Raw genomic sequence first — 12,861 nt, 5'->3', positions numbered from 1 at the left:
GTTATGAGGGAAGAATATAATATGAGAATTAATAATGCAAAAACAAAAGTAATGGCATGCGACAAAAAAGATCAAGTGAAAGTCCAAGTTCATGTAGGCAATGAACTGCTTGAACTAGTTAATAAATTTACTTACCTGGGCAGTAATATTACCAGGGATGGAAGGAGCAAGGCAGAAGTGAGAAGTCGAGTTGCTCAAGCAAAGGTTGCTTTTAACAAGAAGAAAAACATCTTAACAGCTAAGAGCATCAGACTTTAAATCAGGAAAAGATTTTTGAAATCATATGTGTGGAGTGTGGCATGCTATGGGTGTGAAACATGGACTCTTGGGACAGAGGAAGACCAGAAGCTAAATTCTTTTGAAATGTGGTGCTATAGATGCATGCTCAAAATAAAATGTATCGACAAGGTCACAAACGAAGTGGTTCTGGAAAGAGGAAGTGAGAAGAGAAGCTTCTGGAGTTTCATTGTTAAAAGAAGAGTGTAATTTACAGGCCATCTATTAAGACATAAAGGACCCCTGAACACAATCATAGAGGGATATGTCGAGGGAAAAAGACCAAGAGGAAGACCACGACTGAGATACATGGATCAAGTCGTGAAAGATGTGGGCCATCTATTAAGACATAAAGGACCCCTGAACACAATCATAGAGGGATATGTCGAGGGAAAAAGACCAAGAGGAAGACCACGACTGAGATACATGAAGAGAAAAGCTGAAAGACACACAGAATGGAGACAAGCTGCCATTATAGCAGTTGCAAACCAATCCTTGGACTGACCACTACAGTAGAATATATGTAAATAATCCACCATCATACACTGCGTTACAAAACAGTGAAGCGTGCAGAAGGCATGGCCAGATGTCAATGTAACTGCAAACATGTACACATCGTTGGCAGTATACAATGATAAACCATAACATTATGACCCCTGCCCATTGCAGAATTGGATAGCATAGCGAGCACGCTACGTGGTAGCAAAAGCATGTAAGCAGAGAAGACACGGATGGGGAAACACCCTAGCGAAGATATGGGCAGCAAATGGGGAAATCCATTGAGATAAGTGACAAAGGGCAGGTTAATATTGCAGAGAACCTGCGAACGAGTATCCCTAAAACGGCGAAGTCCGTCGAATGTTCACATGCTACTGTCTTGAGCATCTACAGAAAGAGGTAGAAGGACAGTGAAACTACCACTAGGCACTAAATGGTTGGACGTCCACGACTCTTCACAGAACGTGGGGTTCGGAGGCTTGTGTGCTCTGTAAAGTAGGACAGACGGTGATCTGTGCATCTATATTGAAAGAGCACAACGCTGGTGCATGCACAAGAGTTTAGGAGCACACCATTCTTCATAAATTGTTGAATGTGGAACTCTGCAGCAGACCACCCACACATGTTCACATGTTGACCCAATAACATTGTCAATTACGCTTGCAGTGGGCACGGGAGCATCGGGATTCGACCGTGGATAAATCGAAACGTGTCGGCTCTTCAGATGAATCACATTTTTCCTACACTAGGTTGATGGTCATCTCCAGAAACGCCGTCATGGAGGTGAACGGCAGCTCTAAACGTGCAGCGCACCACGGATACAGGCTGGCAGGAGCAGTATTACGCTATGGGAGACATCCTCCTGCGCTTGCAAGGGACCTGTAGTAGTAATCAAAGACACAGGTGTGGATCACCCGCATCCCTTCATGCTACATGTCTTTCACGATGGCGATGTCATCTTGAAACAGTATACTTCTCCATGTCTCGGAGCTAGAACCATGCTACAGTGTTTTGAGGATTATTATAGTGAGCTCACGTTGATGTCTCGGCGACCAAATTCACCTGATATAGATCCTACACAATCCATCTGGGTCACTATTGGGCCCCATCACTGCATATGCAGTGGTCCGTTATTTACGCGAATTACATGACATGTGAGTAGACATCTAATACCACATACCTCCCCAAACTGAACAACACACTGTCAGATCCCAGATATCCAGAATCACTGATGTACTATATTTCGCTCCAAAGACGCACAAGCAACCTATTAAGCAGGTGGTCATAATGTTTTGACTCATCAGTGTATGTAAATGATTAGAGTTTCAACTCTCTGTGACAGTAGAATGCACACTAGGATGCTTTAATGTTGTTCATGTTTAACATTATTACCAGGCCGGTAGGTTATACAGGGTGAATGGAAAAGGCCTTTACAACTTTAGAATGGTGAAGAATGTTATTGAGATAACTTAGCAGAGTTGGTAGGTGTGTCATTTTGCAGCAAACAACCTCAAGTTCACATATCAAGTATTATTTTGGTTCTATGTGACTACCATTTGTGATGCGGCAAACATCCCACCAGTAATCAATTTCTTCCCACACCTGTTGCAGCAATCGGGCGTAACTTGTGCAGCGACAGTGTAGATTAGATTTGTCAGGTCGGCAAATTGTTTGGTATGAGAGGAACATGAACATGGTCTTCAATGAAACCCCAGGGAAACAAATCCAGTGGTGTCAAGTCTGGGGAGCGAGGTGGCCATGTGATTGGCCCTTCGCGACCTGCTAATTTATCATGTCGCAATGAACAGCTAATGTCAAGAAAGTTATTGTGCCAAGAGTAAATTGTAGCCGTATGGTTTGAGGCGCCATGTCACGGACTGCGCGGCCCCTCCCGCCAGAGGTTCGAGTCCTCCCTCAGGCATGGTTGTGTGAATTTAAGTAATGTGTAAATCTATGGGCCGATGACCTCAGCAGTTTGGTCCCTTAGAAATTCACGCACATTTGACGTTTAGTAAATTGTAGGCCTGCTTCGAGATTATTTAGCATATCAGGTACGAAATCTGCGCCAGAGTTATTTTCACGAAATCAAAATACACAGTGAGTACGCTCCATTCTAGTGATAGCAAACATTTGTTCGTTTGAAACTTCCTGGCAGATTAAAACTGTGTGCCCGACCGAGACTCAAACTCGGGACCTTTGCCTTTCGCGGGCAAGTGCTCTACGAACTGAGCCACCGAAGCACGACTCAGGCCCGGTACTCACAGCTTTACTTCTGCCAGTACCTCGTCTCCTACCTTCCAAACTTTACAGAAGCTCTCCTGCGAACCTGCAGAACTAGCACTCCTGAAAGAAAGGATATTGCGGAGACATGGCTTAGCCACAGCCTGGGGGATGTTTCCAGAATGAGATTTTCACTCTGCAGCGGAGTGTGCGCTGATATGAAACTACCTGGCAGATTAAAACTGTGTTCCCGACCGAGAATCGAACTCGGGACCTTTGCCTTTCGCGGGCAGGTGCTCTACCAACTGAGCCACCGAAGCACGACTCTCATTCTGGATTTGTTCGTTTGTTTGTTTGTGTTTGAGGTTTACGGGCGCTAAACAGTGGGGTCATCAGCGCCCAAACGCATAAAAACAGGAACACATGCAGTGAAGGGACTAAGACGGACAGCGAACAAGGAGAATGGCTAAAAGATACAGACCTGACGCAGTTTCAAATCCTCACATACAGAGGCAAAACAAGAGGAGAAGGAACACACTAAAAAGGAAGGGAAACAAGGAAAAGAGGACAGAAACCGAAGGGAGCAAACATTTAAACTATGCACTACACTGCGCTCCTTTGTTTGCTACAAAATAATGTATACCGATTACAAGTTATCTCAATAAATTTCTATACCATTCCAAATTTCTGAAATCCTTTTTAACTCAGCCTGTACAGGGATATGAACAGCGTCAGATCTCGAGTGATCACCATAAAGGACAGGGAAATGCCGTGCACTAGTGCAAAACAGCATTATCAGCAACTGACTGAGTTTGAAAGGGCCCATTGGTGGATATCTATTTGGCCGGCTGGTCAAATTGTGCAATATTCAGATTTGTGGAGCCCGACGTTGGATATCATTGGAATATGAGGGCAACTACACTCGCTGTCAAGGTTCAGGTGGACTGCATCTGATGACCACAAGGTAGGATCGCTGTCTGTGCACCAACCACATTGTGACCTGTTCAGATCTGCACCTGGCATCTTAGAAGAACTAGTGGACTCCCTCCAAACCTCTGTGTCAACCTGGCACCATCAATCAGAAACTAGCAGCAGACAGACTAAGGTTTTACCATTCCATGTGTAACCTGCTGGTAACATCACAACACAAACGATTGTGTTTGGAGTAGTGCTGCGAGCAGGAAGCACAGGCTGCTGATGGGCACTGCATTCAGTGATGAATCACTCTTCTGCATTGCCCAAGGTGACGCTCATCAGCGAGTACGGCAGCAATCTAGAGAGAAGTCCCATTCCTTCAATGTTTTGGAGAGGCACTGTGGTGTTACTCCTGCGTCATTCTGTGGGGAGTCATCAGGTACGAGTCCAGGTCACCACACAATGGTAAGTTATGCACATCCTGCATCCTCATGTGTTACCTCGTGTGCAATAATTGGGGTTCCTATTTAAGGAAAAGCAGTTGATTCCGTTTGGCGTATGGTAGCGCGATCTATCGATCCAACCATAGCTCCATCTGGCTTCCCCCTTCAAGCTAGACAAGTTTCGTTCTTTGTAGTTTTTTCGTTTGACGCTTATTTCGTGAGATATTTGGCCTGGTCACGATCAATGGACGAGCCTGCATATTATGTGTAGGACAACATGTTTGTCAGCTGCATCACAGTGCTAATACTCAAGATCTCGAGGACCAGGTGTAGCGGTTGTTGGCCGGTAGCCTCATGAGGGAAAACGACAGCTTTATGATACCCTCCCCATCTGGATGAACATCCTACTGATAAGTGGGATCATAGTGCCAAGTCTTTCGTATACCTGACTCGAATTTGTGATTACTAAAATAATATGACATACCCTCCTTTCACCTCTCCTTCTCGGTGCTTCATTTCTCTTTGTCGGACAGTTAGACCTCAACACCTGCTGGCTGAGCTGCGAGCCGCCGCCAGCTGCACCCACCTGCTCCTCGCGCAGCTGCAGCAGCTGTCGACCCACGGCTGCCACGTCCTTGAGGGCTGCCACCTGGTCCTTGAGGCGCCTCCTCTCCTCCTCGCCGGCCTCCGCCCGCCCACGCTCCGCCTCTGCTTCAGCGGAGGCGCGGCACCCTCTGAAAGATAACACCCACGTCAACGCCCCCACGCGCGCTGCGACAGACCATCAGTTAGACTTGAAAAATCCTCCAGAAGAACGGCGGCAGCATGGACTGGAAATCCCACACACCTTGCTTCATAAACCCTCGTCACCAGTTTTGTAAAAGCCTCGTCGCTACTGCTGTGGAGGCCGAGTTTGTGAGTTCGTAAAACGGCTTCTGGCGCAGTACACTGTTAAGACAGTTTCTCCCTGCCACTATTACACAGCTACGCCCCAGGGTCAGGTAACAGGATAGGAGAATGAAAGTTCTACAACACTCCAACAAATTAGTAAAAAAGTCTTACAAATGAGTTAAAAAGGTTTACTTATCTTTGTGACTTGTTGAAACATGAGTCTACAACACTGCTTGTAATACAGGGTGACCCAAAAATAATGAACCGATTTTAAATGGAATTATTTATTAGGAAGAAGGGCTTAACAGCAACAAATTGCATACTAAAATACTCAGAAAAGATAGAAGTTTATGAAAATCCATCATAAATGTTCAATATGTTTTTCATGGGATGCACGGACGACATCTAGCCAATAGCCGAATTCATTTCAAACTGAGCGTAAGGTGTCTTCTGTCACTGAAGCTACAGCAGCTGATATTCTGGTTTTTAGTTCATTAATGTCAAGAGGTAAGGGAGGAACGTAAACATATTGTTTAACATATCCTCAGAGGAAGAAACCACATGGTGTTAAGTCAGGGGACCTAGGAGGCCAAGAGTGTAAAGCCTGGACTCGCGCTCCTGTTCGCCCTATCCTACGTTGAGACACGTTGGCATTGAGGAAACTGCACACGTTGTTCTGTCGGTGCGGTAGTGCTCCATCTTGCTGACAGATGAAATTGTCAGAGTCAAGTTGTGGAAATAACCAGTTCCGTAGCATTGCAAGATATGATTGTCCTGTTACGGTTTCTTCCTAAAAAAAGTAGGGTCCATAAAACATGCTTTGTGAAACAGCAGAAAAAACATTCACTTTTGGTGAATCACGTTCGTGTTCAATTGTTTTGTGAGGATTTTCGAGCCCCCATATACGCACATTATGACAGTGAACCTTACCACTAATATGGAAAGTTGTCTCATTGCTGAATATCAAACGTGACATAAAAGTGTCATCTTCCATGTCCTCTAGAATAGCATTGATAAAGTCCACTCACTTCACTTTGTCAGTATCTCAAACAGCTTGTACCAGTTGTAATGTGTATGGTTTGAGGACTAAACGACGTCGTAACACATGCCACAATATCATGCGCGGTAACTTAAGTTCTCCACAAGCAAGACGCGTAGACTTGCGGGGGCTCCGCTCAGATGCTCGTCGGATTTGTTCAACTGTTTGTTCAGCAATGCATGGCCGACCAGGACTTTTGCCTTTACAGAGGCACCCTGTTTCTTCAAACTGTTTATACCACCGTTGAATGTTCCTTGGGGATGGTGGTTTAGCACGAAATCGAATATGAAACGCCCGCTGAACTGCCATCACTGACCGAGTACGACTAAATTCAATAACACAATACACCTTCTGTTGCGCGGACGCCATATTGCGCGAGACTGGCTGCACACTCCAGGTCAGCGCTCGTAGCGACATCTAGCGGAATTTTTCTGAAACTCTAGACCATGCTGATTACATTTAGCGCTGTTTCAGTTACCTAGTGACATTTGTCTCAATATTATTACAAGTTAAAATTGGGCCATTCTTTTTGGGACACCCTGTATAACACAAAAAAGGCCCTCAATGGTTAAGTGCAAATAATTGTAGGTAAACTTCGCACTACATAGCAAATGCATTTACAACTGTCTGTTCACTTCTAAGAGTTCACTATGCGACATTCCCTGTCTCAGTCAGCTCTGGACGATGATCTACAACCAAGTGGGCGAGGGCTGCTCTTTTTAAGTTCCACAATTTTCCGCCATTTTAGCTTTAAGTCACCGATTTTATTGCCAACTTTTATTATTTATTATCAACAAATTCTGTAGGCTGAAGAGCGGCATACTAAGCTGCTGCCAGCCCGCCCCCTTCAGGGGGAATTGAAATTCAATAAAGTAAAAAAAAAAAAAAAAAAAGCTGCTCTTCTGTCTTCCGCGCAGGCTTCCGTCTGTTGTCGTCCGGTCACTGGCGGATTGTACTCAGCCGGCAATTTGTCGAGGCGAAGTCCATATCTTCATCCTCAGCACCACCTGTGGCACTGCTGGAACTCGCGCAAGTGACGAGTGTCTACGACGCTGTCACCAGCTCACATCTTTATGCCTGTAGTGCTTTTGCACTGGCTGCGTCTCATTCGGATGACACAGTATCTCCAACTCAAACCTGGCTAACAAGCAGGCTAGATCATCTGTTGTCACGTCCCCCAGTGATGAACACACACTCGCAAAAGCCTTGCCTTAAGTGTGTTATTAGAGAGTAAGGGAAAGGAGAGGGAAAAATCCTTGAACATATCCACATACTCTACACTTCCCCCCACCTTGATCCCCCTCATACCCTGGTTGCTCCTCTCCTCCCCAACTCCCGCGCCCTCTTCCACGCCTTCACTGTTGTATCCCCCCCTACCCTCCATCTCTACACCCATCATCTCCTTTCCCAAGGTCGCTTCTGTCAACTCCCCCTCTCGGATGATGCCCTCTCTCCCTCCATTTATCCCTCCTATCAACTCTGATCCTCACCTCCCCCCCATTCCTCAGCCCTTTTCCCGGGCTGCCTCTCCCCCCTTCCATCCTGTTTTTTTTCGCTGCCTACCCTCTCTCTGCCAGCCGTCTCTCCACCAAGTCCTTTTGCATTTCCCTCCTCTACCTTTCCCCATTCCCTCTCGCATCCGCCCTCCCCCCCCCCCCCTTATGAGTCCTCTCCCTCCGTCGGTCCCCACCCCTTTCGTTCTTCCTCTCCTCCCCCCTTTTTTTTCCTCATCTGTCCAGGTCCCCGCCTCCCCCATCTGCCCTGTAGTGTGCCATCTTCGTGCCGACTTTTTAGTGCAGTGTTTCCAGTGCTTGTTAAGTGTTGTGCGTCTTTTCCGAAGTGTTGTGAACGGACATCATACTGTTGCTGGGTGTGATTTTTATATCTCTTGCGAACAGAAACCAAACTGTCGCTGAAACCAAACTGTCGCTTTATCGCCTGCTTCTATGTTTCTTATCTTCTTACGTTTTAAAAATTCTGTAGGCTGAAGAGCAGCGTACTAAGCTGCTGCCAGCCCGCCCCCTTCGGGGGGAATCGAAATCCAATAAAGGAAAAAAAAGAAAGAGAGGGAAAAACGTAAGGTATGGTGTACAGAGCCACACCGACGTGATGCTGTTCCCCTGGCGGAACATCTAAACTCCCTCCTCCACCTCCCGTTTCCCCGCCCCCCCCCCCCCCCCCCCAAAAAAACTACGCTGTGGCATTTATTTCCACGTAAATTCAGCAAATTTCATTATCTTGTGTGTAGCTTTAACAAGATGGAAGCATTTTTGAAAAATACTAGTGTCTTTCTATAACTAACACATTTTTCAACCGAAATTTGCCGAGAAAAAAGTATTGCATTACTTACAAAACGCCCCTCGTATTACTTAAATGAACTATGAGGCGCAATCAAATGAAAACCCAACATCCACTAGGAGAACTGTGGAATGGTTCCATTCAAAAGTAATCTCCACACACCTTAAGACGATCAGTTCCTGTTTCGAGAACGTAATCCACAATGGCAACCAGTCTGTCACTTCCTCGTCCGACTGAAACCGATCTCCACGCATCCCTTTCTTCAGGTCACCAAAGATGTCAAAGTCACACGGTGAAGGATCCGGGCAGTATGGAGAATGTTACAGTACTTTCCAAACAAATCGCTGAAGTGTAGCCTTCGTTTTCTTCTTCAACTTCAGGGGCCCTCTACCAGTCGAGTTCATTCAGCGTGGAACCACAATCAATGCGCAGCACTATGAAAACTCTCTGCAAAAACTGAGACATGCCATAAAGCCAGAACGCCTAGGAATGCTGTCACATCTTTGGCGAAGTGAAGAAAGACGTGCGTGGACATCAATTTCGATTGGACGAGGAAGTGACAGAGTGTTTGTAGATGTGGATCCCTCAGCGGCTCATCGCGTTCTGCGAAACAGGAATTGCTCAGCTCGTCTCCCAGTGAGGTCCGCTGTTGTTTTCTATCTCCATAAATGATCTTTTGGATAGGGTGGATAGGAATGTGTGGCTGTTTGCTGATGCTGTCGTGTACGGGAAGGTGTCGTCGTTGAGTGACTGTAGGAGGATACAAGATGACTTGGACAGGATCTGTGATTGGTGTAAAGAATGGCAGCTAACTCTAAATATAGATAAATGTAAATTAATGCAGATGGATAGGAAAAAGAATCCCGTAATGTTTGAATACTCCATTAGTAGTGTAGCGCTTGACACAGTCACGTCGATTAAATATTTGGGCGTAACACTGCAGGGCGATATGAAGTGGGACAAGCATGTAATGGCAGTTGTGGGGAAGGCGGATAGTCGTCTTCGGTTCATTGGTAGAATTTTGGGAAGATGTGGTTCATCTGCAAAGGAGACCGCTTATAGAACGCTGGTGCGACCTATTCTTGAGTACTGCTCGAGCGTTTGGGATCCCTATCAGGTCGGATTGTGGGAGGACATAGAAGCCATTCAGAGGCGGGCTGCTAGATTTGTGTGAGTGTTACGGAAATGCTTCAGGAACTCAGGTGGGAGTCTCTGGAGGAAAGGAGGCGTTGTTTTCATGAATCTCTACTGAGGAAATTTAGAGAACCAGCATTTGAGGCTGACTGCAGTACAATTTTACTGTCGCCAACTTCGCGGAAAGACCGCAAAGATAAGAGAGATTAGGGCTCCTACAGGCATATAGGCACCCATTTTTCCCTCGTTCTGTTTGGGAGTGGAACAGGGAGAGAAGATGCTAGTTGTGTTACGAGGTACCCTCCGCCACGCACCGTATGGTGGATTGCGGAGTATGTATGTAGATGTAGATAAATGTATTAACACGCATGGCGATTACTTTTGAATGGAACCGTTCCATGGTTCTGTTGTGGCAGGTGATCACTTTTCATTTGATCGCCCCTTATATATTGACGAAAAAAATTGTAAACAACAAATGAAACTTATAAAACAATGGCTCTGAGCACTATGGAACTTAACATCTGAGGTCATCAGTCCCCTAGAACTTAGAACTACTTAAACCTAAGTAGCGTAAGGACAGCACACACATCCATGAACGAGGCAGGATTCGAACCAGCGACTGTAGCGGTCGCACGGTGAAACTTATAGTTGTAAGACAAAAATTACAAATCATATAAACTTTACAGAAAACTGTTTATGGCAGCTACTGCACATTGGTGTTACGCTGAAGCGCCAAAAAAACTGGTCTAGGCATGCATATTCAAATACAGAGATATGTAAACAGGCAGAATGATGCGCAGCGCTCGGCATTGCCTATACGGGGTTGTTCATTCATCATGACCGAGCCAAATATCTCACGAAATAAGCGTCAATCAAAAAAACTACAAAGAACGAAACTCGTCTAGCTTGAAGGGGGAAACCAGATGGCGCTAGGGTTGGCACGCTAGATGGCGCTGCAATAGGTCAAACGGATATCACTGCGTTATTTTTTAAATAGGAACACCCATTTTTTATTACATATTCGTGTAGTACGTAAGGAAATATGAATGTTTTAATTGGACCACTTTTTTCGCTTTGTGATAGATGGTGCTGTAACAGTCACAGACAGATGGCTCACAATTTTAGACGAACAGTTGCTAACAGGTAGGTTTTTTAAATTAAAATACAGAACCTATGTACGTTTGAACATTTTATTTCGGTTGTTCCAATGTGATACATGTACCTTTGCGAGCTTATCATTTCTGAGAACGCATGCTGTTGCAGCGTCATTACCTGTAAATACCACATTAATGCAATAAATGGTCAAAATGATGTCCGTCAACCTCAGTGCATTTGGCAATACGTGTAACGACATTCCTCTCAACAGCGAGTAGTTCGCCTTCCGTAATGTTTGCACATGCACTGACAATGCGCTGACGCATGTTGTCAGGCGTTGTCGGTGGATCATGATATCAAATATCCTTCAACTTTCCCCACGGAAAGAAATGCGGGAACGTCAGATCCGGTGAATGTGCGGGGCATGGTATGGTGCTTCGACGACCAATCCACCTGTCATGAAATAAGCTATTCAACAGCGCTTCAACTGCACGCGAGCTATGTGCCGGACATCCATCATGTTGGAAGTACATCGTCATTCTGTCATGCAGTGAAACATCTTGTAGTAACATCGGTAAAACATTACGTAGGAAATCTGCATACATTGCACCATTTACATTGCCATCGATAAAATGGGGTCCAGTTATCCTTCCACCCATAATGCCGCACCATACATTAACCCGCCAAGATCGCTGATGTTCCACTTGTCGCAGCCATCGTGGATTTTCCGTTGCCCAATAGTGCATATGATGCCGGTTTACGTTACCGCTGTTGGTGAATGACGCTTCGTCGCTAAATAGAGTGTGTGCAAAAAAATCTGTCATCGTCCCGTAATTTCTCTTATGCCCAGTGGCAGAACTGTACACGACGTTCTAAGTCGTTGCCATGCAATTCCTGGTGCACAGAAATATGGTACGGGTGCAATCGATGTTGATATAGCACTCTCAACACCGACGTTTTTGAGATTCCCGATTCTCGCGCAATTTGTCTGCTACTGATGTGCGGATTAGCCGCGACAGCAGCTAAAACACCTACTTGGGCATCATCATTTGTTGCAGGTCGTGGTTGACGTTTCATATGTGGCTGAACGCTTCCTGTTTCCTCAAATAACGTAACTATCCGGCGAACAGTCCGGACACTTGGATGATGTCGTCCAGGATACCGAGCAGCATACATAGCACACTCCCGTTGGGGATTTTGATCACAATAGCCATACATCATCACGATATCGACCTTTCCCGCAATTGGTAAACGGTCCGTTTAAACACGGGTAATGTATCACGAAGTAAATACCGTCCACACTGACGGTATATTACGTGATACCACGTACTTATACGTTTGTGATTATTGTAGAGCCATCTATCAGCAAGCGAAAAAGTGGTCCAACCAAAACATTCATATTTCTTGACATACTGCACGAATATGTAATCAAAATGGGGGTTCCTATTTAAGAAAACGCAGTTGATATCCGTTTGACCTACGGCAGCGCCATCTAGCGGGCCAACCATAGCGCCATCTGGTTTCCCCCTTCAAGTTAGACGAATTTCGTTCTTTGTAGTTTTTTCGTTTGATGCTTATTTTGTGAGATATTTGGACCGGTCACTATCAATGGACCACCCAGTATAAGAGAAGTGTCCAGGCAGTTGTTAGATCGGTAACTGCTGCTACAATGGCGGGTTATAAAGATTTGAGTCAGTTTGAAATTTGTGCTATAGTCGGCGCACAAGCGATGGGAGACAGCATCTCCGAGGTAGCGATGAAGTGGGGATTTTCCAGGACGACCATTCCACGAGTGTACCGCCAATATCAGGAATCCGGTAAAACATTAAATATCCGACATCGGTGTGACCGGAAAAAGATCCTGCAAGGGACCAACTATGATCGAAGAGAATCGTTCAGCGTGACATAAGTGCAAACCTTCCGCAAATTGCTGCACATTTCAATGCTGGGCCATCAATAAGTGTGCGGCGTGTGAACCATTCAACAAAAAAACATCGTTGTGGGCTTTCGGAGCCGAAGGCCCACTCATGTACCCTTGATGACTGCACGACA

At 45.6% G+C, this 12,861-nt stretch overlaps 1 protein-coding gene across 2 annotated transcripts in view; it reads right to left on the bottom strand.

Annotated features, from left to right (window-relative positions):
• Positions 1-12,861, bottom strand: part of LOC124718797 (plectin) — a 212,726-nt gene that overhangs the window by 83,083 nt on the left and 116,782 nt on the right. For both annotated transcript variants that reach the window (XM_047244409.1, XM_047244410.1), the window contains exon 9: positions 4,939-5,086. In XM_047244409.1, coding sequence (XP_047100365.1) covers positions 4,939-5,086 — 148 coding nt within the window. The remainder of the gene's footprint in view (positions 1-4,938; positions 5,087-12,861) is intronic.

This window comes from Schistocerca piceifrons, chromosome 10 (assembly GCF_021461385.2).
Source record: "Schistocerca piceifrons isolate TAMUIC-IGC-003096 chromosome 10, iqSchPice1.1, whole genome shotgun sequence".
NCBI lineage: Eukaryota > Metazoa > Arthropoda > Insecta > Orthoptera > Acrididae > Schistocerca > Schistocerca piceifrons.
The sequence above is the reverse complement of the archived record's forward strand: the minus strand, read 5'-3'. Positions and strand labels throughout refer to the sequence as shown.